The sequence below is a fragment of the Vulpes vulpes genome, chromosome 8 (genome assembly GCF_048418805.1).
Source record: "Vulpes vulpes isolate BD-2025 chromosome 8, VulVul3, whole genome shotgun sequence".
Taxonomy (NCBI): Eukaryota; Metazoa; Chordata; class Mammalia; order Carnivora; family Canidae; genus Vulpes; species Vulpes vulpes.
Genome location: NC_132787.1, coordinates 92,602,258 through 92,625,557, shown reverse-complemented (window position 1 = coordinate 92,625,557; position 23,300 = coordinate 92,602,258). Strand labels below are relative to the sequence as shown.

Sequence of the window (23,300 nt, the reverse complement as noted above, 5' to 3'; positions counted from 1 at the left end):
AATTGCTGAGCATCCTGTCATGACACTGAACTGAGCTGTCTTCCTGAGCCAGAAAAGTGAGAGCTAAGCTAGAGATTTAGAAGCTGAAAATGGGGCTGAGTATCAAAGAGGGGTCCTATGGCTAAGCAAAGTCCAGGGAGGGGGAAATGGTCATTGCCAGGGATTCCTCACTGCATGGCTGCCAAAGGCTGAGCATCTTTTGGAAGAAAAGGAGAGGTGCTTTCCAAAACCAACACAAGTCTATGAGTTGACAAGGTTGGGGAGCCTGGGTTTGGCTCAGGAGAGCCAGGGTAACTTCTGTGGAGTCTTGGCATCCAGCCCACTGAAGCCCCAGTGTTCTTCCTCCACTGGAAACACTTTCCTGGTCTTAGAGTTCAGCATCTCACATGTCTGTTCCATATCCTTCCCTAGTGGTCAGGTTTTCCTCCGTCCTCCAATTTCATTTAAACCATACTTTCACTATGTTGGCCAGGCTCTGGGCAAACCTGTTCCTGCTGGCTGTGGTGCCATACGGGTCTCCTTAGTCAAGGTTTAGAAAGCCAGATCTGACCTTCTGAGATGATCTGTCTGATCAGCTATTAGCTTCCCATGTCCTTTCTTCTAAGCCATGCCTATCAATGGATGAAAATGTCACCATGGGCCTTCAGGTCCTTCAGTGTGTCCCAGTAGAAGCAAGAATCATACAGGCTGGAGATGGGAGGTGATGGGTGGGGAACAGGTGCCTCCTGATAGCTGGGAGCAAGGACAAAGTGAAAGGACAGAAGGGTCAGGGCAAAAGGCATGGTAATGCCTGAGCTTTTTACTAGAAGCAAGAGGACATGGATTTGAACCTCCCTTGGGAATGGAGCCTTTTCTCCAGGGACCACGGGCAGCAGCAGCAACTAATGAAGGGAAGCTGACTGCCCCGGAGGGTGAACACAAGGTAAACCAGAGATGGGGAAGAGGGTAGGAGAATTTGCTCAGTACCCTTAAACTCTGACATGTCAGCAATCAATACCTCAAACTTCACTCACTCTCTGGTAAAATCTGGTTTAGAGGTGAAATCAGTCTGCAGCAGCCTTCTGCGTGTACCCCAGATGCTCAGGCCCTGATCTCATGGCAGCAAGCAGCTCTGTCCCCCTGTGTCCCTCCAGGCAGCTTCCAGGAACCTAGCCAAGAGCACGTCCTACTGACCCGGCTCGTGAGCTGTTTTCCGTGTTGTGGAGATGCATTCTTCAGCCCTTAGATACCCACCCGCTCCTAGACTTGGGTATTGTTTTTATAGGCTGTTCTTTCCCTGCGGCTTCTGAGAAGTAGGTCAAGGTACCTGCTTCAAGGAAGAAGTGCCAGGAGTTCAAGTCACCAGGCCTGGAGTCAGGAATCCTGACTTCTATTTCAGGCTTCACAGCTAATCAGCTACTTGACAATCTTAGGGGGACACTCTCCCCTCTGGTTCTCCCTGGATCCTTCTCTAGGCCTCATAATTTTTTTTCCTCTGAAGCTGTATCCCCTGGAGCTGTCATCTTCTTGCCTTTTTCCCTCCCTCTGGAAGGCCCTTTAAAGCCCTTGCCTGTTCAAGGCTGGTGCCCAGAACAAGAGCTGCCATAGCTTTGTGGCTGATGGGGTGATTAGAGGCTCCTAAGCAGACCAGTGGAGCTGGTGTGGCTGTGTGAGGTTGGAGCATCACAAGTCAGACTCCTGGACTGAAGGATGGACCTGGTGCTGTGCTGGGGCCCAGGATGCAAATGATGGTCCTGGTTTTTGTGCCATGGTTGTGGATTGCCTCCCACTTCTAAGCTCCCCTTTCTCTGAAATCCAGGGAAATTTGACCTTTGGTCCATATGGAAACTCTGGAAATTGTGGTGCTTGCTCATGTCACCGGGGATCACTGAACTGTTGCAGCTAAGCACCTTGCTCAGAGTGATTGTGTTAATTGGGTGCACGCTCGGTAAAGAAGAATAACTTTTCCTTAGGTTAGTTCCTCCAGCCTGACTGAGGAACAGCTAAGACCACAGGGGTCTGCTGCTGATGGCCTAGGAGGGTGGAAATTAGAGCACCTGCTTTGGTCTGGATAGTTTGAGACCTCTCTCTGCTCTCTCCTCCAAACTCAGGTAATGGGGGAATGAAATACAGATGAGGAAGGGGAGTGAAAGCAAGTAAAAGAGCAGGAAGGGAGCATGGTCTTTGCACTGTTAAAACTACTCAGTTTAAAATGCGATTGTTCTCCAGTTAGAGTGGCTAAAATTAACAAGTCAGGAAATGACAGATGTTGGCGAGGATGCAGAGAAAGGGGAACCCTCACACACTGTTGATGGGAATGCAAGCTGGTTGCAGCCGCTCTGGAAAACAGTATGGAGGTTCCTCAAAAAGTTGAAAATAGAGCTATGCTATGAGCCAGAAATTGCATTACTGTGTATTAACTCCAAAGATACAAATGTAGTGATCGAAAGGGCACCTGCACCCCAATGATTATAGCAGCAATATCCACAATAGCCAAACTAGAGCTCAGATGTCCATTGACAAATGAATGGATAAAGAAGATGTGGTGTATATATATGTATATATATATATATGTATACATATATATACAAGGGACTACTACTTAGCCATCAAAAAAATGAAATCTTGCCATTTGCAATGACGTAGATAGAACTAGAAGGCATTATACTAAGTGAGAGATAAGTCAATCAGAGAAAGAATTATATGATCTCACTCATATGTGGAATTTAAGAAATAAAACAGAGGATCATAGGGGAAGAGAGGAAATAAAACAAGATGAAATCAAAGAGGGAGACAAACCAGAAGAGACTCTTAATTATAGGAAACAAACAGTGTTGCTGGAGGGGAGGGGGAGAAGGGGAGGGGGTAACTGGGTGATGGATGTTAAGGAGGGCACGTGATGTAATGAGGACAGGGTATTGTATCAGAATGATAAATCACTGACCTCAGCCTCTGAAACCCATAATACATTATATGTTTATTAATTGAATTTAAATAAAATTTTGTTCTGTGTACGTCAGTGTGGACTGCAAGGCATCAGAGTGTGGTGGGAAGAAAATGAGTCCTGGGCAGAGTGTTCTGGGCTTGAATCCCTGCTTGATATTTACTAGAGTTATTGCATTTTTCTGGAACTCAGTTTCCCAGCTGAAAAATGGGAATAATACTAGTGACCTTGCAAAGTTGCTGAGTGTTAGCAGAGATAACCTGTGTAAAGTATTTGACCCAGAACCCAATGCATAGTGCATACACAGTAAATGTTATTTCTTCTCCACTTTCCTTTCTGCCATACTCATCACCATGTTTTGGGTTTCTGCAGATACAGAAAGAACCTAGCTGCGATAGAAATCGCAATTCTGACCTTTCCTCTTTACCACAATTCACCTAAATTGCTGATAGCTACTTGATGGCACACTATCCTGCATATTGGGACCCTTGGGTTCTGCACTTATGTTTAAACTGTGAGCCAGGGGCACCTGCAGTTGGTTAAGCACCTGACTCTTGATTTCAGCTCAGATCATGATCTCAGTGTCCTGAGATGGAGTCCCACATCAGTCTCCATGCTCAATGCAGAGTCCCTGCTTGTCCCTCTCCCTCTTCCTCCTCTTCCCTCTGCTTAGTCACTTGTGCTCTCTCTTTCTCTCTCAAATAAATAAAATCTTTAAAAACAAAAACAAAAACAAAATCTGTGAGCCAAAAGACTGTGCCCCCACCCAACTTCCTCACATGGGAATAACACCTGCCAGACACTTCACTCCATGAAGACAGTGCATTTGCCATTACGCTGCAGGCACCAGAGTTTAATGAGTATATTTTGTGTTGAACAGAACTGTGGGCTGGGAGTATCTCCAGGTGTCCAGACCGAGCTTGACTCCAAATTCTCCCTTCTGCCCTGGTTCAGGTGTGACTCTCAGCAGATTTCAAAGCCACTTGACCCCCCAAAACTGGAAAATAGAGACAGAGCATCTTTGTAAGTCATCTAAGGGTCTAGACTAAATATGAGACCTGAGAACCCTCCCAGGGGGGCATGGGGGGCAAAAATGCTCCAGGGCTCATGTGTGTTGCTAAGAGAGGTAAAGATTTAAAGGAACAGGAACAAAATCTGGAAACAGCAAGGGAGTAGGAGGAGGTGGTAAGGCCAGAGAGAAATAGGAAACGTGAGTTTGGGATACAAAGAGAGAGCACTGATCCAAGAGTCCAGCAACCAGTATTCTCTCTTCAGTTCTGTTCCCTGCCTTGGGTAAAGAAAGGAAAAAGATAACTGTGTGAGTGCCCACTGTGTACTTTCATGTAGGGTTTTTTTGTTTGTTTAAGATTTTACTTACTTATTCATGAGAAACACAGAGAGAGAAACAGAGACATGGACAGAGGGAGAAGCAGGCTCCCTGCAGGGAGCGCCACATGGGACTTGATCCATCCTGGGACCCTGGGATCACGCTCTGGGCCAATGGCAGATGCTCACCACTGAGCCACCCAGGTGCCCCTCATGAGGTTTTATATAAACTTCCCTATAGTCTGCAGGAAGCTGAGGTTCAGAGAGGGTAGGAGACTGGCCTGCAGAAACACAGCTCAGTATCTAGGAAGAAGAACACAAATTAACCGCTTCAGTTTCCTCTTCTGTAAAATGGGAGTCATCACAGTCTTTAAGGTTGTTAGCTCCCTCACTCCTACTTGTTAGGGACAAAACCCCTCAGCCACGGGGCAGGAGGAGAAACTGAGGCGCTGAAGGGAAGGCCAGGTGAATAAATGTGTGAGACAGAGGAGGCCGGATGGAGAAGCCTTAGGGAAGCCCTGGGCTGGGCCAGAGGATGTTTATCAGGGTGCTGGGGCTTGAGCCTTCAGCCTCCAGTCTGTTTCTCCTGTAGTCACAGAGGGGGAGGTCCGCCTGGGACACAGGGAGAGAGGATCCTGGGCTCGAAGCGTGTGAATTGCACGTATAATGGGAGAGAGGAGAAGCAAGGCGGCTTCCTGCAGCCCTGAGGGGGTGGAGTGGGGTGTTTCCCGCGGGGCTGGCCCAGGAAGGACGCCCTTCGGCAGCAAGCACCTGGCCGGAGACTGGCTGGGAAGGCTCCAGGGCGGTTCTTAATTAGGGAATGCGGCTTCGCTAAGGAAGCCAAGCAGGGGAGGGGGGTTGTTCCTCAGTCCCTCTTCCTTGCGTCCCGTGGCTCTGCCTACGCAGCCCGCACCCCGGACAGATGGCGGGGAGGGGTACACCTGCAGCCTCGGGAGCCCGGGCTGGCCCTCGGGGCCCGCGGGTTCGTGGCGAGGCCAGCTGTCAGCCTGCGCATCCCGGCAGGAGCAGGGGATGAGGGTGCGCGGCTCCCCCGAGGAACGCTGCGGCTGGAAAACGCGCCGCCCGGGGCCTGGGAGCCCCAGCCTGGGGAGGGCGCGCCCCGGGGTCGGGGGTTCGGGGGTTCGGGGGAGGCCGGCGGGGCGGGGCGGGCGGAGGGCGGGAGCTGCCGGGGCGGGGCGGGGCGGGGCGGGGCGGCCGGGCCGGGGGCGGGACCCCCGTGAGCGCAGCCTCCTCCCCTCCCGGCGCGGCCCTGCCCGCGACCCCAGCCGAGGCCGGTCGCGCTCCGCCCGGCGGCTCCTCGGCGCGCGGCCCCCGGCTCCGGCCCTTCCGCGTCCCGCCCTCGCTCCGGCCCCCGCCCCGCCCCGCCCCGCCCCGGCCGCCGCCGGCCGCCGCCATCCGCCGCCCAGGCTGTGAATGAAAGGCAGGCGCCGCCGGGGCTGGCTGCAGGCGACGCGGCGACGCGGCCTCCCGGGAGGCGCCCGCCCCGCAGAGATGTACGGTAAGGCGGCCTCTGCCCCCGCCTCCAAACTTGCGGGGCCGGCGGGGCCGGGCGGCACAGCCTCGGAGCCCGGCTGGGTCCCTGCTGCCGCTGCGAGCGCGCGGCTGCGCTCGGAGGACAAAGATGCTCCAGGCCGGGACCGCGGGTCCTCCGGGCATCTGCGGGCGGGGGGCGTCCGCGGGGCGGGGGCGTCCGCGGGGCGGGGCGGGGGCGGGGGCGACCCCGAGCGGCCGCGCGCCGGGGCGAGCGGGTCCCCTCCTGGACCCTCGGAGCCCAGCCGGCAGGGAGCGTTGGCGGAGGTGATCGTGTGACAGCAATTGCGGAATTAACAAAAGCGGGTTGTGCCGGGGAGTTTTCTGCGGGAAGCCGGGAGAGCTCGCGGGGCTCCGAGGATGCGGGGGGCGGCGCCGGGGCGGGGGCTGGGGCGCTCGCCGGGACTGGGAGCCTCGTGTCGCCGCCCCTGGATGGACGCGGCCTCTGTCCGCCCCTGCGGCCCGTGGGTCCCCGGTTCCCCAACTTCCAGGTTTGCCCTCCGCAGTGATGGAGGGAGGAGACGCTGCTGAGGGTACAGCGCAGCTCTGGGGAGCCAGCCACCTTCTGGCTGCCCACCCACCTACCTCTCTTCCCCCCTTCCCCAGCCATCTCCTCAACTGATGTGCAACAGTTAGCCAGACCCTCCTGATGAACAGTTCTGCTTTAAAAATTTGCCAGGCATTTCTCAGGTTTGGAGGCAGCATGGGTGAAGAAAAGAGAGCGCTTTGGGTCTCACGCTGCATCTCTAATGGATGGAGCCCTGGAGACCCAGACCAGTCTAGAAACCAACCGCCTTACAGAGCCTCCAGATGCTCTGACCTGGTGTGTGTGTGTGTGTGTGTGTGTGTGTGTGTGTGTGTGTGTGTGTGTGAAAGAGAGAGAGGGAAAAAGAGAGACACAGAGAGAGAGACCTGATCCCGATGGACATAAGTCCATCAGAACCCAGGTCCCAGTTCTGACAGCTATTTAGGACCAAAGAACTGGAACTGTGCTCACCTCCCATCCCCACTGCCAGGTAGGGACTCAGGTGACAGCTGAGAGGTGAGTGTTGGGAGAGGAGCGAGTTCCCGATTTAACCCACCACTGAGGCCCGCTCAGCTGCCTCACTCTGCACACAGACTGTGAGTCACAAAGTTTGGTGGAGGCAGAGGAAGCTGAGCATGGTACAAAGGCTCCGCAATCGGCTGGCCTCACTGTTGAGAGAGAGAGAGAAATTCAGCCTTTTCATCCGCATCCTCCCCTGTCCCATTGGTCACATATCTGCATTTCTGAACCAGGCTGAGACATCAGCAGATCCCCTCAGCAAGTACTCTTTCTCTTGGATGCACCAAAGGGAGGGGTGGTTGACCTTTTGAGTGTGTTCTGCTGGCCAGTGGGGACTCTGCAGGAAGGTAACAAGGCAGTTGTTTTATAAGCTGGGAGGTTGTGAGGTTCCCAGGAGAAAGCTGTATTTTCTTTCTTTCTGTTTTACCCCCTATTCTTTTCTGCAGAGTATGCAGCCCAAAGCAGCAGATCACTTGACAAGAGCATGTGACTGCAGGGCACCTGCAGTGGGGAGGGAGTAAGGACCAGGCCCATCAGGGTGAGGAAGAATTAGGAACCTGAGTTCTGCTGGGCCACCTCATTGCATTTAGTGTGAGACAGTTTGATAATTGATCCCGGATATCTGGACATTGAGGGGGTCCCAATCTGCCTCCCTTGTATGAAGCAGATCAAGGAAGAGTTGGTTGGTACAGAAAAGTAAAGTGGGAAGCCAACGTTGCTGGGTGTTATTTTTGGATTCACCACAGCTTTTTCATTTCTCTGTTATGTTTTTATTCCTCCAGATGCAAAGAGAGATGGTAGTTACTCCTAAATCATTCATAGAGAGATTATAAAGAAGGAATCCTCTGGGCAGTTGCCTGCAGCAAAGGAAAGTTGTCCCAGTGCTGGTTGGGAGATTATTACTGAGTCTTGCTTAGTGCAAAGCCTTGTCTTAGGAGATTGTAAAAGGGAGCCTGCTCTCCAAGGGGAGGGCTCAGTGGCCTGGATCTCAGTGTTTTCTTAAAGTTTGTGAAAAGAAAGGGTCCATGTGAATACTTATAATCATTCCCTCTCCAGCCGTCAAGAGAGAAATGAAAAAGGAAGTGGATAGAGAGGTTGGGAAGGCACAGTCTTATGTTTGGTTCTTGCTTTACCATATTTTCCAAGTGATTTGCCCAAGGTGACATAGGTGGAACCAGGGAAAATGAAAAGAGGCTTCCTAGCTCAGCGCCCCTTTCCCCTGAATGCCTTGAATAAAATGCTCATTAGGAAAATGCCACTCAGGATTTTAGTGGCTAATGGGCAGTGGGGGCCCCATGGATAGCCAAAAGTCACCTAAGCTTTATGTAAAGGTGTCCCTTGACCGCCTACCTTGGTGACTTGATCCACTATGAATTTGTCAATCTCCTTCCTCCTCATTCTTCTGTCTGTGGGAGAATAAGAGCCCCTTGTCTTGGCTAGAGGACACAGTGCTATTCGAGACAGAATCTTAGAACTGAGGTCCGCCCACTCAATCCAAGAGCCAGCTCATGGTTTTGGGACCACAAATAAGTGGGGTCATCCCTCGGAATTACATCTCGGTATGAACTGATGGAGTGAGTGTCCATCTATGCCTCCTGGGTCTGTGGGTGAGCCTTAAAGCTGGGTAGTGGGTGTGACAGTACATTAAGAGGTTTTGCACTCACAAGACAGGTCGCTCAAGAGCCTGGTCCCTTCAGATTCTCTTGGGCCTCTACCCTTCTCTTTTCCTCTCTGCCAGCTCCTGGAAAACTGTTTGCCATCACCTCCCACTCCAGCATAACCACGCTGGTCACCTTCTTTCACTGGCCACTCAAGCCCCTGAACTGCTTCTGCTTCCCCTTTGCCAAACTCACCCCTCCTACCTCCTTACTTCCTAAACCCCAGTCACTTTCTGGAAATGGCTCTCCAAAGGGATGCAGTGACTTCCCAGATTCTTGTTTAGACTGATAAACGCAGGTTGATAAGGGAGCTAGAAAAATAAAAACATTTGGTACTGGGTAGAAAGAGGGTATGCAAATTTTCTGGAAAGAGAAGAATTCCCCTTAATGTTTCTTTGTGTTAGAATTGTCTAACTAATTTTCCCTATCCCTCTCTCCTGGGATAGAGCCACAGCAGTCCTGCCTGGGAGTGTCCCACTTACCCACCGAGGTGAAGCAGAGCTCTCCAAGAAACACTACCCTTCAGGATGAGGGCAGTGGGCCATGGAAAGCCACTGGACAGGATTTTCCCAGAACCACAGTCCACGGAGCCTGATCCCACTAGAACAGAAGCTGCTCTCACAAATCCCTCTTTTTTTTTAATATTTTATTTATTTATTCATGAGAGACACAGAGAGAGGCAGAAAAACAGGCAGAGGGAGAAGCAGGCTCCATGCAGGGAGCCCGATGTGGGACCCAATCCCAGGACACCGGGATCACTGCCTGAGCCAAAGGTGATGCTCAACCACTAAGCCACCCAGGCATCCCTCACAAATCCCTCTTTAACTCTAGATCCTGTCTCATCCTCAACACCTGCCTGTCTTCATGCTTTGTGTTTGAGAATGCTGACTGTAGGCCAGTGAGCCACGGTGCACAGCCTTCTCTAAAGGTGTCTTACGGAGCACGCATGTGTGCAGCCTGTGTGGTTGGTGTGGAGAAGCTGCAGGGTGGAGCTGACTCCCTCTGAGGTGCAAGGCTCACTGTCACAGAAAGCTCTATAGCTCCTGCTGCTCCTCCTCATCACAGGCAACTCCCACCACACACACACACACACACACACACACTGCAGTCTCCTCCCCCAAATATTGAGGCTCCTGCAGCCCTATGGTGTGGTGTTTGGCTTGGGCCAGGAGCTGTGTGCCCTGCCTCCTCTTAGCCCACCCCACCCCACCTCAATATCCTTGGTCCCCTCGAGCAGGGTGAGATCTTGCAGCTCACGGTTCAGTTAACCCAAGCGCAATTTTCTTTTTGTACATGTATAAAAGTAGAAAGTTAATACTGCCTTACAGAAAGTCTAGAAGAAAGAGGAGGGAATAAAACTGTCCACAGTCCTACTCACTAAAACCAATGTTTTAAAAAATATTGTCATAGGGATCCCTGGGTGGCTCAGCGGTTTGGCTCCTGCCTTTGGCCCAGGGCGCGATCCTGGAGACCCGGGATCGAATCCCACATCGGGCTCCCGGTGCATGGAGCCTGCTTCTCCCTCTGCCTATGTCTCTGCCTCTCTCTCTCTCTCTCTCTCTGTGACTATCATAAATGAATCAAAAAATAAATAAATAAAATATTATCATAGAAATGACCACTAGGATTTGGTATTCACCTTCTGCCCTTACCTTGCAATTCCTTGCCTCATCCTGGCTGGGTTACCCTGAGTGTGAGGGTGAGGGAGCACTGAGGGGCCCATAGCCTGGGTCTGAACCCTGACTCTGTCCTTCAGGTAACCTTGAACCTGAGCCTTTCTGAACCTGTTTCCTGGCTCTGCAAAGATGACAAAACCCGCCCACCTCACTGCAGAGATTAATCAGGATAAGAGGGCTGCTCCCATTTCCTCCTTCCCTTTCCTCAACTCTCTCCGTTTCTTAATAAAAAGGCCAGGGGGAAACGAAAATGTATGTCCCAAAAGCTTGATATCAGTGCTTGTGAGACTGTTCCTTATATTAAAAAAAAAAAAAAAGGAAAATCTAATATGAAAAGCATCTTTTTTTTTTTTTTTTCCTGGTAGTCATCCAATCCTTCTAGAAAATCTGGAAAACACAGTAAACTGTAAGAAGTATAATCACTTTTACTGTCTTGGTATCTTTCCTTTATGCATTTATGTGGTTGGAATTATTTTACATCATTCTGTATTATTTTTTTTTTCTACTTTAACATTACAATATAAGCATTCCTGCCTGCCCCTGCCCCTGGTTCATGGCTGCCATTTTTAATGGCTATGTAACAATCCACTGAGTGGAAGTATAATTTCCTTTTTGCACATTTAGGTTGTACATACAGTATTATGACGCTGGGAAGGATACCAAAGCTTTCTCTGAATTTTAGACTATCTCCCTAGGCTATAGCCCTCCAAATGGGCTGATCAAGGTATATAAACATTTAAAATATTTGTTACATATTGGCAGGTTATTTTGTTTGTATCAGTTGTAATCCCACTAGCAGTCCTGAGAGGACCTGTCCCCCTGTACTCTCAAAAGCATTAAATATTGAAATTTCCCACCAACCTTTGCTAATTTGATAGACAAGTTGTATCATTTTAACTTGTATTCTTTATTTCTAGCAGTTAAGCAGTTGGTGTGTATTTTTGCCATTTGCATTTTAGTGAATTTTCATACATGTGAGTCCTTTATTTATTGAGGATATTAACTACTTGTCTGCTATCTGCTTTATGCTCTGTGTTTTGAAGATGCACACTGTCAAGTATTTCTGGAGTGTCAGCTACATATGATATTCCATAGGGCATCAAGGGGGATAAAAAAAAACACTTAGAGAAGCCCTTTCTGTCAAGAAGATTACAATTTCAGTAGGTAACCAAGTTATTAAACATGTGAGACTGTAAATGATACAAAGGTAGATTCAGTAAAGTTGCAGTGTTGCAGGATCCAGGAGTTATTCATTAAGATGTTCAGCCAGCAGTATCTTGAGGTATAAAATATAAGAGACCACTGCGAGGTGAAACCATTTGGGAGGACTTTCAAGGGGGTCTGAAGACTAAATGGAGAAGGGGATGAGGGTGTTCTCGGTGGAGGCACCAGTGTGAGAAAGTGCATGGAGGTGGGGAAAGAGAAGACCTATCCAGAGAGAATTAGGGGCAGGTGCTACCTGGGTTTGGGCAGAGATCAGGTTGGGGAACAACTTGATGGAGGAGATTTTTGTCGAAATAAGGGTTTTTTCACTTAACTCTATGAATGTTAGGAGCCATTGAAGATTTTAAACTGCCAAAAGGCTGATTTGCACAATTGATCTTCTAGAGAAATGAAGCTGGGGGCACTCTACAGAATGGAATGGGGGGGGGTGCGGGATAAAGTGAAAATGAAGGAAAGTAGAGAGAGTTGTTGCAGGCACAGGCAGTAACCAGAGTGGGAAAGCTTTGGCCCCCTTAGAATGGTGCATTTTCAGTGGGAAATGTTTGTCCCTTAAAAAAAAGCAGTAGGACTTGGGATGGGGGTGGGGTGGGGAAGGGAAGGGAATTGAAACTTAAAAAAAAAATTTTCCATGCTACATCAATGTGAGTTATACAAACATGTACAGAAAATAGTTTATTTTCTCTCTCAAAAAATTTTTTTAACAAGAAAAAGAAAAAAATATTTCAAAATAGGTGCTAAATTACTTAGGGCTATAAAGTTATTATACTCTAACTTGTTCTAAAGATGATTGAGAGCCTATACTTTATACATACACATACACATGTTCACATACCTGCAATATAATAAAGAGATCAAAGCAGGGAAAATTCAAGAATTATACAGAAAAAAAATAAAGCCAAGAATAAAGTTATTTTGGTGGGGAGTGCATAGCAGCAGGTCCTGTTGCAAACTGAGTTTTGAGTTTTCTACAGGAAATTCAGTTTTGAGCTTCCGTAGGCCAAAAAAGAGGGGAAAAGTCATTTGCAAGACTCATGGCATCTGTAGATATGTGTGTTTTTTCCAGTTGCCTTAGCCCAAAACAGCTTTCTGAGATGCTAAGATCTGAGAGAAAAATCCTGCCTGAGTTCCACCAAAAAGACAAGATATTTCATAAATATTGATCTAAATTAGATTTTTCTTTTGCAAATGTAGTTCCCTTAATGTGCTCCCTGCCAGTTTGGAGAGTATTAAGACCTGTCCAAATACAAATTTGTGGGTTCTGATTCCTTACCTTGAAATTGCTCTGGCTCTGTTCTCAGCTTCCTTCCTGGTTTGCAGTAAACCAAGACTCACTGAGGCTCTTGAACCACTTCACGGCCACGGATGTGATTTCTCCTTCCACAGATGGCTGTGAGTCTTCAGAGAGTTTGCTCCCTAGAGAAGCCATTCCTGCCTTTGCAGTGAGGGAGACTGCCTGGTTCCTCTCGTCCATGTGCCTTAGTTTACTGCCTTGCACAGCTGTTTATCAAAATCCAGTATTTCTCCTGTATGTTCTCCATTAGCCTGTCAGCTCCATGAAAACAAGGAATCATTTCTCTCTCTCCCAACTGCCTCTTTAGGGCATAGGACTCTGCCTGGTAGGGATGCCTGGGTGGCTCAGTGGTTGAGCATCTGCCTTCTGCTGAGGGTGTGATCCTGGGGTCCTGGGATTGAGTGCTGCTTTGGGATCCCCGCAGGGAGCCTGCTTCTCCCTCTCCCTCTGCCTATGTCTCTGCCTCTCTCTCTCTGTGTCTCTCATGAATAAATAAATAAAAACAAAATCTTAAAAAAAAGGACACTACCTGGTACAGAATAAGGCACTCAAAAACTTTATTGAATGAGTGAATACTAAATTAAGTATCATCTTTTTTATTTACCTTTGTAACCTGATCCTCTACATTTTTCAGCCTTAAATGTATTTCTAATGGCAATACAATTACTATTACTTTAGCTTCCATTCACTGGGCACTATTGTGTGCTGAGGAGTAATCTAAGCACTTTTTATGTATTAAGTGATTTAATCTTCCCCAAATTCTATGAGTTAGGGATTATTATTTTCATTTTAGAAATGAGAGCAGGGAGGCATTGAGAGGTTTAGTAACCTGCCCACAGCAACACAGATATGTGATAGGGCTGGGATTTCAATCTAGGTGGAGTGTGGACTCCCCTTCCCTTCCACAGCACTGGCCTGCCCCATAATATGATTTTTTCAGAGAATACAGACCTTTCCTCTGTAGAGCTCACTGTACCTCACAGACTCACACATATTAATTTGGGGCCGCAGTGGGGAGTGCGGAAGACAGGCATGAAGCCCTGAAGGGGACGGTGCCTTCTCCTTGGTCCCAAGCTAGTTAGCATGGAAGCTGGGAGCTCTCACTTCTGAACAGGGTCCTCTGCCTCTTGGAACCCTTCTTACCTTCTTTATCATTGCTTTGCTTTGTGGGAGAGAAAGGGCCCTGGGAAAGCCCTAGGTATGCACAAGTAAGTAAGAGAGGAACCAAGAGAGCAGGCTGCTATGGCCAAAAGAGGATATAGGAGCCAGTGATGGCATGAGATCTGAGGAGGCACGGCCAATGTGTCACAGAGAGAGGGACAGGAAGGGAGCAGAGTGGGGCTGTCACAACCACCACCGAGTTACACACATGCCTAGACTGGCAGTGTTCTTCAAGACATGCTCTCCAGTCAGCACTTGGCCTGGGATACTGGGCACCTTCTTTTTTTTTTTAAGATTTATTTATTCATGAGAGACACACACAGAGAGAGGCAGAGACATAGGCAGAGGGAGAAGCAGGCTCCATGCAGGGAGCCCGATGTGGGACTCGATCCAGGATCCCGGGATCATGCCCTGGGCCGAAGGCAGACGCTCAACTGCTGAGCCACCCAGGTGTCACACTGGGCACCTTCTTTAGCAGGACAACTTTCTTTCTTTCTTTCTTTCTTTCTTTCTTTCTTTCTTTCTTTCTTTCTTTCTTTCTTTCTCTCTTTCTTTCTTAGATCTTATTTATTCATGAGAGACACAAAGAGAGGCAGAGACATAGGCAGAGGGAAAAGCATTCTCCCTGTGGGGAGTCTGATGCAGGACTCCATCCCAGGACCCCAGGACCACCATCTGAGCCAAAGGCAGATGTTCAACCACTGAGCCACCCAGATGCTCCAGCAGGAGGACCTTTGCTTCTCTAATAGTTTGCCTGTGAATTAAAACTCCTTCCTGAGCAGCCCGGGTGGCTCAGTGGTTTGGCTCCTGCTTTCAGCCCAGGGCGTGATCCTGGAGACCCGGAATCGAGTCCCACATCATGCTCCCTGCAAGGAGCCTGCTTCTCCCTCTGCCTGTGTCTCTGCCTCTCTCTCTCTCTCTCTCTGTGTCTCTCATGAATAATTAAATAAAATCTTAAAAAAAACCAAAAAACCTCCTTCTCCACACCGAATCCCCACACCTTCAGGTCCAGCTAGTCTGGATGTGGTGATCGTGGCCTCTGAGGGGTGGGTCGGGACTAAGCCATGTGGGGGAAAGGGGGACAGTAGCCCCAGTCCCAGATAACCACTCCCTAGCCATAGAACCCTGGACAGGTAGTTCCCCTCCCTCTGAGCCCATTTCCTCCCCTGTAAAATAGGGATAATCAGTCTGTCTGATGTGGTGAGGGTCTACCGACAGGGTCAAAAGAGATACTGTCTAGGTGAGTATGTTGTCATACACAGAACTCTATGCCTATCAAAAGTGATATTATCCCCATCCAAGCAATTTTTTTTCCATCCAAGCAATTCTAATGGATGTTTCCGGGGCATGCCCTTAACCTTTCCAGAAACAGTGACAATCCCTATATACAGGGATGGAGGTGTTATGTTTAGACTCTGTTTTAAATGTCTTAGATAGAAGGTTAAAAAAAAGTAAAACCAGTGAGTGGCTTCCATCTTGCGAGCTAGACACCTGCCTCTGTGAAATCTGCCTGCCAGGTGGGGCCCCTGAGATGGGACCACCAGAATGCTGATTATGTTGAGCACTTTCAGGTCTCCTCGAGAACCATTCACAGATTGGCAGTCCGTGACTCTGTTCCTTTCATCCCTGCACCAGAAAGACCAGAAAATCTTATAGACCACCAAGAGGATAGACAGGGCCCCTTTAGCCGAGTCTTATACTATGCTAAGTTCTTACATATTACTGACAGTTAGCAACCCCGTGTCATTCTACTCATTATCTCAACTCAGAACAGTCCTTTGATGGTGGGTGCCATTCTTTCTGTGGCTGAGCTGGGGGCACAGAGATTTAAAAGGCCAACAGTTTGCTCAAGGTCATGCAGCTGGCTCAAGTCATTTCTCTCCACTGTCTCCTAAGCAGGTGCTCACAGAGCTTCGTGTGAGATCAAACACTGCCCTCATACCTGGTGGCAATTCGTGCACCTTATGCCAAACAGCAAATTTCACCGTAAGGGAAAGAATTCTAAACCGAATACTTTAGTAGATGTGGCATAGTTCTGTTGTAGCTTTACATCTATGACTTTTAAGCTCAGTGCCCTAATTCACATCCTGTGGTCTGACTATAAATCTGAGAATTAGGGCTTCTGGGTTCAAATACTGACTTTGCCATCACCCTACAAAAGGACCTAGATAAATTCTAGCACCTGGGAAGCAGGAGTCTTAGATTCTTAGCTTGGCAGAGCTCCATGCTTATTGAGAAAGACTTTGCTCTGTGTCCCAACTTTCTTTTTAGGTAGACAATAGTTTAAATAATGTTTATAAACTGTGTGAAAAAGAATCCCCAAATTACAAGAGCGTTTATAAAGACCTTGGCAGAGTTTCTTCAGAACAGAAAGCCTGTAATGTGACGTCTTCTCACTACTTGTACAGGAGGGATGCTTCTAAAGCAGATGCATCAGAGATGATGCTGAAAAAAATCAAGAGCCCCACAGCCTCCTGCCACAATCTTCTTTGTGTCCCCATTGTATCTTATGCTTTGCTTGTTATTTTTGTCATTTATTTGTTACACTGAATGTCATTTCTTTCTTTCTACACTAGATCTGTGACACTCTCAAAGACACAGCCTCTATCTTAATTATCTTTATTTTTCTTAGCATCTAGCAGAGATCTTTGGTTTGTAGGAAGTGTTCAAATGTTTGCATTTAACTATATAATAATTATGTGTCATCTACCCATCCATCCATCCATCCATCCATCCATCCATCCAGAGCAGTCTATGAGCAGTCTATGTTTCTAGAGCACCAACGATAGTGGGCAGGGCCAGGATGGGGGGGGGGTATCTCATAATGAATCCTGTAGCAACAGCAACAATATTTCATCATTTTACTTTGTCTTGTCTTCCCCCATTGGTCATAATGTTGTATACAGTAAAGAATATTCCAGAATAGTCTAGACTTTCCGTCTAGACTTTGACAGTGTCAGTTATGAGAAACAGCTAATTAGTCTGCCTGCAGAAATGGTGAAGGGCAGTTCGAGAAACATTCTCACACATTTTTCCTTGGTTTGTGGAGCTCAGAATAAATATCACAATCTTTTTCTTCAAAAAGGAAGGTCACTTAGTAGTATAATTATGGGCAAATCTCTATTTTGATTTCCATTCATATCTTTTGTACATTCTTCTTTTGTGAAACAAGAAAGATAAAAAGGCCCTCTGAGGCAAAAAAAAAAAATGAAATGTCTGTTGGTTTTTTAAAAATTTAATTTATTTGAGAGAATGATCAAGAAAGAGAACATGAACAGGGGGAGGAGCAGAGGGAGGGGGGGAAGCAGAGTTCCCACTGAGCCAGGAGCCCGATGCGGGGGCTCGATCTCAGGATTCTGGGATCACAGCCCGAGCCTAAGGCAGATGCTCAACCGACTGAGCCACCCAGGCACTCTGAAATGTCTGTTTTCTCATTGCTTGGAGGTACCTCACCAGAATGTTCCTGGATAAAGCACTACACAGCCTTGTGCACCTGCAGTCTCAGAGCTGGAATATGGAAGAGCTGAGTAGAATAGCAAGTATGCAAATCTTGGCTGAGGGTCATAGAATAGAAGAGAAAACAAACACCAGAGTCTTTCCATAGTGTTCCCATCCAACTTCTGAAAGTGCCTGGTCCTACTAGCTGCCTGGCCCAGCAGCTGGTAAAGGCAGTAAACATGTCTGACTGTCCTGAGAAGTTCCGCCCCAGAGCTATTCCTCAGCACTACTAGGAATGTCCACTTCTCCCCAGACAGCACTATCGGAGAACAAGGCTGAATGTTCTGAGGAGTGGGCAGTCCTGGACGTCATACAACGCTTTCCTTCTGCTCGATCAAGGACATTCATTCCTGTGCTGGGAGGGAGAGTTGGCCATCAGGCCTGATTCTGGCTTTGTGAATTTGAGCAAAATTCCCAACCTCCCTCAGATTTAGTTTCACCATCTGCAAATTGGGAGAGCTGGACTGGATGGTCTTTAAGGGTTTCCCAGTTCTTGGGTCTGCTAATGGGCTGGAGCCCCTGTCATCTGTCCTGTGGGTGAGGAAGCAGGGGCTGATGGTGCACCCACAAGAGCTGTTTCAAAAGTTCTGGATGGCAACATAGACACTGGGATCTCAGGACCTTTATGTAACCTGGCTATGCATCCATTTCCTCATTGATCAGATGAGAATAATGATCCCTTTGTTAATACAAACAGTGTCTGTCCTGGGGTCCTGTTGAATGGGAAGATGCAAGCTGACAAGTATATTGGATAAGCATGGATAAGAGCTGTGTACCTTCCAAGTGCTAGGCACTACGATTCTTGCTTTTTTTAAAAAAAGGATTTTATTTATTTATTCATGAGAGACCCAGAGAGAGAGAGAGAGAAGCAGAGACACAGGCAGAGTGAGAAGCAGGCTCCATGCAGGGAGCCCCACACGGACTCTATCCCGAGTCTCCAGGATCGCATCCTGGGCTGAAGGTGGCGCTAAACCGCTGAGCCACCTGGGCTCCCCTGATTCTTGCTTTATGTAATTCACATTTCACAAAAATCCTAGGGAGGGGGTGATATTCCTTTCCCCTGACCCATTTTCAGATAATGATAAGAAAATTCAGAAAAGGAGGCATCTGGCTGGCTCAGTCGGTGGAGCACGTGACTCTTGACCTCAGGGTTCTAAATTTGAGCCCCATGTTGGGTGTAGAGATTAGTTTAAAATACAATCTTTAAAAAAAAGAATGTTCAGAAAAGTTAAATGTCTGGCTAGAGGTCAACCAGCTCATTAAGTGGCATAGCCAAGAAAAGAAGCAGGTCTATTTCATTCCAATGCTATTTTCCTCTATTATGCCTGGATTCTTACCAAAAACACCATCATTAATTGGACCACATCAAAATTAAAAACTTTTGTGCACCAAGGGGCACTAGCAATAGAGTATAAAGGCAGCCCATGGAATGGGAGAAAATATTTGTGAATCAGACATCTGATAAGAGATTACTATCCAGAATATATAAAGAGCGCCAGAGCACCTGGATGGCTCAGTCAGGTAAACATCCAACTCTTGATTTTGGCTCAAGTCATGATCTCTGGGTCATGAGATCAAGTCTCCAGTCAGGCTCTACCCTGGGCCTGGAGCCTGCTTAAGATTCTCTCTCTCCCTCTCCCTCTACCCCTCCCCCACATCACCCCACCCACCTCACACATGCTCTCTCTCTCCGAAAAAGTACCTACAATTCAACAACAAACTTGTTAAAAAATCAGCAAAGGACTTTAGACATTTCTTCAAAGATATATAAATGGCAACAAGCCCATGAAAAGATGCTCAGTGTCACTAATTATTAGGGAAATACAAATCAAAACCACAATAATATACCACCTCAGAGTCATAAAGCAGAAAATAAGTATTGGTGATGATATAGAGAAATTGGAACCCCTGTGCACTGCTGGTGGGAATGTGAAATGATAGAGCCATTATGGAAAACAGTATGGCGGCTCCTCAAAAAACTAAAAATAGAATTACCATATGATGCAGTAATTCCACTTCTGGATATATACTGAAAAAAGTGAAAACATGGCCTCAAAAAGGTATTTGTACACCCACGGTCATAGCAGCATTTTTCAAAATAGCCCAAAGTGGAAGCAACCCAAGTGCTTATCCACAGCTAAATGGATAAGCAAAATGTGATCTATACATACAATGGGACATTATTCAGCCTCAGACATGGTTGATGACCTAGCGTTAGTCCCCTGATTGCTCGGGGTGTACAGAAAAGGAGACCACAAACTGATGTCATCATATTCTTTGCCTCTCTGAAAAACTCCTCCAACTTGAATGAAGAATATCATTACAGAACCAATTTTAAAAAAAAAGATTTTATTTATTCTTGAGAGACACAGAGAGAGGCAGAGACCTAGGCAGAGAGAGAAGCAGGCTCCTTGCAGGGGAGCCTGATGCAGAACTCGACCCCAGGACCTCGGGATCGCGACCTGGGCTAAAAGCAGACACTCAACCACTGAGCCACCCAGGCATCCCCAAAGTACCTTCTTTTTCTTTTGAAGAAAGAAGATTTAAATAAATAAAATTGAGGATGTGTCTGATACTGCCCTGTAGTGGTGGAAGTGGCTGGAATGATTGATATTTGAAGGGTCCATTACAGGTGGTCTGAGTGGCTGGCAAATGTGTATACTAGGTGAGGGGTGTATCTCAAGGAACTAGCGACTGTCCTTGTAAGCAGTGACTTCCGTTAGAGGTCCAGGGGAAAAGGCATGCAAAACAGATTCCACAGAAGAAAATAAACAGTGAATTCAGATGTTGATCTCTGAACCAGAGGGCTGGCGCCCTAAATTGCAGGTTAGTTTTTTTTATCAAGCCGCCTCTCACACAGACAGCCCTAAATGGCCTGCTCTGAGATGAGCAGCAACAAGCTTTATTTATTTACAAAAAAAGCTCATGCTCCACTAGGGAGCCAGTCTATAATCAATGCATGTGTACTAGCCCTGAAAGAAGTCCACTGGAATACTAACAGTGGTTATTTCCGTGTGATAGGATTATGGATGATCTTTGAATTTCCTTTAAAAAATATTGTGTTTTTTTCACATTTTGTGTAGTGAGCATGGGTTTTCATGGTGGAACACAAATATAATTAAAAGTATTTGTCATCATTAAGAGCCTGTGGAGAGTTATCTAGAATCTTCTAATTATGTTTTAGAAACAATTATGCAAGACTGCATGCAAAAACCGATCTATGATGATAGAAGTTAGAAGTCAGATGATAGTGGTTGGGTAAGGGGCTTGACTAGTAAGGGGGACTCTTTAGAGGGATCCAAAATGTTTTATCTATTGTTTGAGTGGTGGTTACACAAGTGTATAAACAGTTGTCAAAACTCAAGTCAGCGAACTCTTAAGATCTGAGCATCTACTGCATGTTAATTATATTGCAATAAGACCGTACGAAACCCAGCTAAAGAAGAAAACATGCATGTAAACAATAGTGGGTCTGTTTTGCATTGCTGGCAGTCGGTGTGCCAGGAGACAGCCAAGGACCTGTGCCAGCCGGCACCAGGGATCTTACCCGCAGCCCAAGATGGTCCCCAGCACCCCAGTAAAAGCAATCATTGAGAGCTGCTGGTCAGGGCGGGTATGCTGCTAGACAACTTACTTGCTGAGCAGAGAGTGGAGGAAAGTGCCCCGGGAAGTCCAGCTCCTCTCTGGCAGCCGGGGAGCTGATGGTACCGGCAGGGCAGTGGGCAGAGGGCCCACAGAGCAGGGCCATCTGTTGTAAGGCCTTTTGAGAGCTGCCACTGGCATTCTCTGGGACTTTAAATGACAAACTAAAGCCTGGCTTTACCAGGTCTACAACACCGTCTCAGTACAAACATAGGCATTGGCTGATGGCTGAGCCGGGCCGGGCATGTATACAGGATTGATTTTTCCATTTCTTCTTTGGGGCTTCCATGACCTCATGGCCCACAGCGATGTCTTCTGCTTAAGAATTCTGAGCCTTATTATTCACCTAGTCTTAATAATTCTTAAAAATGTGCTGGCTTGTGACATCTCTGCACAAAGACCTGGTTAAATTTTTTTTTCCCTAAGGACACACAGAAAGGAATAAATCTCAGTGTCTCCTTTATAGGCCAGGGTCAAGTGTGAACAGCCTCGGTTTGAATTCCAGCTACCTCTCTTAACAGTGGTATGACTTTGGATAAGTTACTTAAGTCTCTAAGCCTCAATTTTCCTCATCTGTAAAATGGGGAAACCCCCCCTCAATATTGTTGGGAGGATTACATAACATAATGCATTCAAACCTCTTAGGAGTTCCTGACACATAATGAGAGCTTAATGTTAGCTGACGTTCATATGAACAGGTGAGGTCATAATAGATATTTTACTATGAACCTCCTTTTGAATGACAACAGAGCAGTAACACGGCCCGAGGATATGCTTCCAAGGAGCCATTCTGCAGTTCTCATTGAGAGCTTTCTAAGGAGCTGTTCCTTTCCAGCTGGGTTTCTGCTTTCAGAGACACACTGCACTCACTGGGCTGTCTTCCTAGTCCACCTGCTTTCTGCTTCTTGCAGAGGCCAGAACCTGTTGGGGGGACTTTCTTCCCCGTGCCGGTTTGTCCAGAACACCCATGTGCGCTAGAACTGCTTCATTAAAAATGAGTCTTGGCTGTGCTCGGCCTGCTGCTTACTTGGCATTTTTAGTATGACTCAACCTAGTACTTGTTTTGCATTTTTGCAGAATTCTGGTACTTGCTCCTGATTCTGTTTTGCATTTCAAAAGTGTTGCTTTTGAAATTTTCCCTCTGGCACTGCGACCACCCTGGTCCTGGCTTTATTTTTTAGCATCTCTGGGCATGGTGCCGATTTTGCGTTCTGGCACTGACAGCTCGTGCTGTGACAGACTTTCTGATTATATATTTGGATTCTTTAAGTGATTGATCTTGGATTCATAGCCCGTAAGAGTCTGCATCTTAAATCTGCTGGTTCCTCTATATATTTAGAGCACTCACACTTGCTCTCAATCAGTTTGGCTCCCTAACAATGAAGCTTCCTCTGGGTTCTATATTTGATACTGTGTGTTCATTTGGAAAGCTAGAGGTGAGTAACCCTGCTTTTTATAGGCTGCTTAGTGACCACAGTAGGAAGCTGGACATGTTATGGGAACGGGGAAGGCATACATGCGTTGTAAATCCTAAATCCTAATTTCTAGTTCTTAGCTCCAAACTTAAGCCAAATTGCCAGTGAAATTTCTAACGCTGCACTGTTTTCATGGGATAGATTCTACGGACTATTCTGCGAGCTTTTTGAAGGCAGGACTTATTTATTGGAAGGCTTCTTATGCCCCACAGTTCAAACGTTCTTTAAAAAAAAAAATCAAGGGACACCTGGGTGGCTAAGTCGGTTAAGCATCTGACTCTTGGTTTTGGCTCAGGTCATGGTCTCAGTGTCCTAGGATTGAGCCCCATGTCGTGAGGCTCTGTGTTCAGTGGGGAGTCTGCTGGAAATTTCTTTCTCTCTCCTCCCCTCCTCCCACCCGCACACACACACACTCTCTCTCAAATAAATAAATCTTAAAAGAAAAATCAAATGCCTCAATGTGCTGTATTCAGATGAATACATTTCAGATGAGTGAATTCCCACATTGAGCTCAGAACACCTTACAGACAACTACACACATAAGTGTTCACTTTTTTCCCCTCTTTGCTCTCATTGATTAAGATTCTCTGGGCTTCAAAGGGCCACAAAATGCTTCCTTCCACAAATGTACCCAGTACACTACTTATACTGATAAACAATGCTTATAAAGTAGTACTAAGTGAATCATTAAAGAGCAATGGTTCAATAATTACTCTGTTAACAGTAATTCTATCATCAAAGCTACAAAATATGTCTAGGGTACCGAGGCCACTCTCGAAGCACAAGGAGCGAGGCCACTTCAGAAGCTGGCCCCCGAGCCCAGGAGCCTG

The 23,300-nt window shown here is 47.2% G+C and overlaps 1 protein-coding gene across 6 annotated transcripts in view; it reads left to right on the top strand.

Moving 5' to 3' along the window:
• The first annotated feature begins 5,081 nt into the window (after nt 1–5,081).
• Nucleotides 5,082–23,300, top strand: part of EFR3B (EFR3 homolog B) — a 92,794-nt gene continuing 74,575 nt past the window's right edge. For 3 of the 6 annotated variants that reach the window (XM_072767516.1, XM_072767515.1, XM_072767514.1), the window contains exon 1: nt 5,536–5,768. In XM_072767516.1, coding sequence (XP_072623617.1) covers nt 5,684–5,768 — 85 coding nt within the window. In that variant the 5' untranslated portion in view covers nt 5,536–5,683. Of the gene's footprint in view, nt 5,288–5,535; nt 5,769–23,300 lie in introns of those variants that run through there. The other 3 variants (XM_072767520.1, XM_072767518.1, XM_072767519.1) reach the window with 3 other exon arrangements.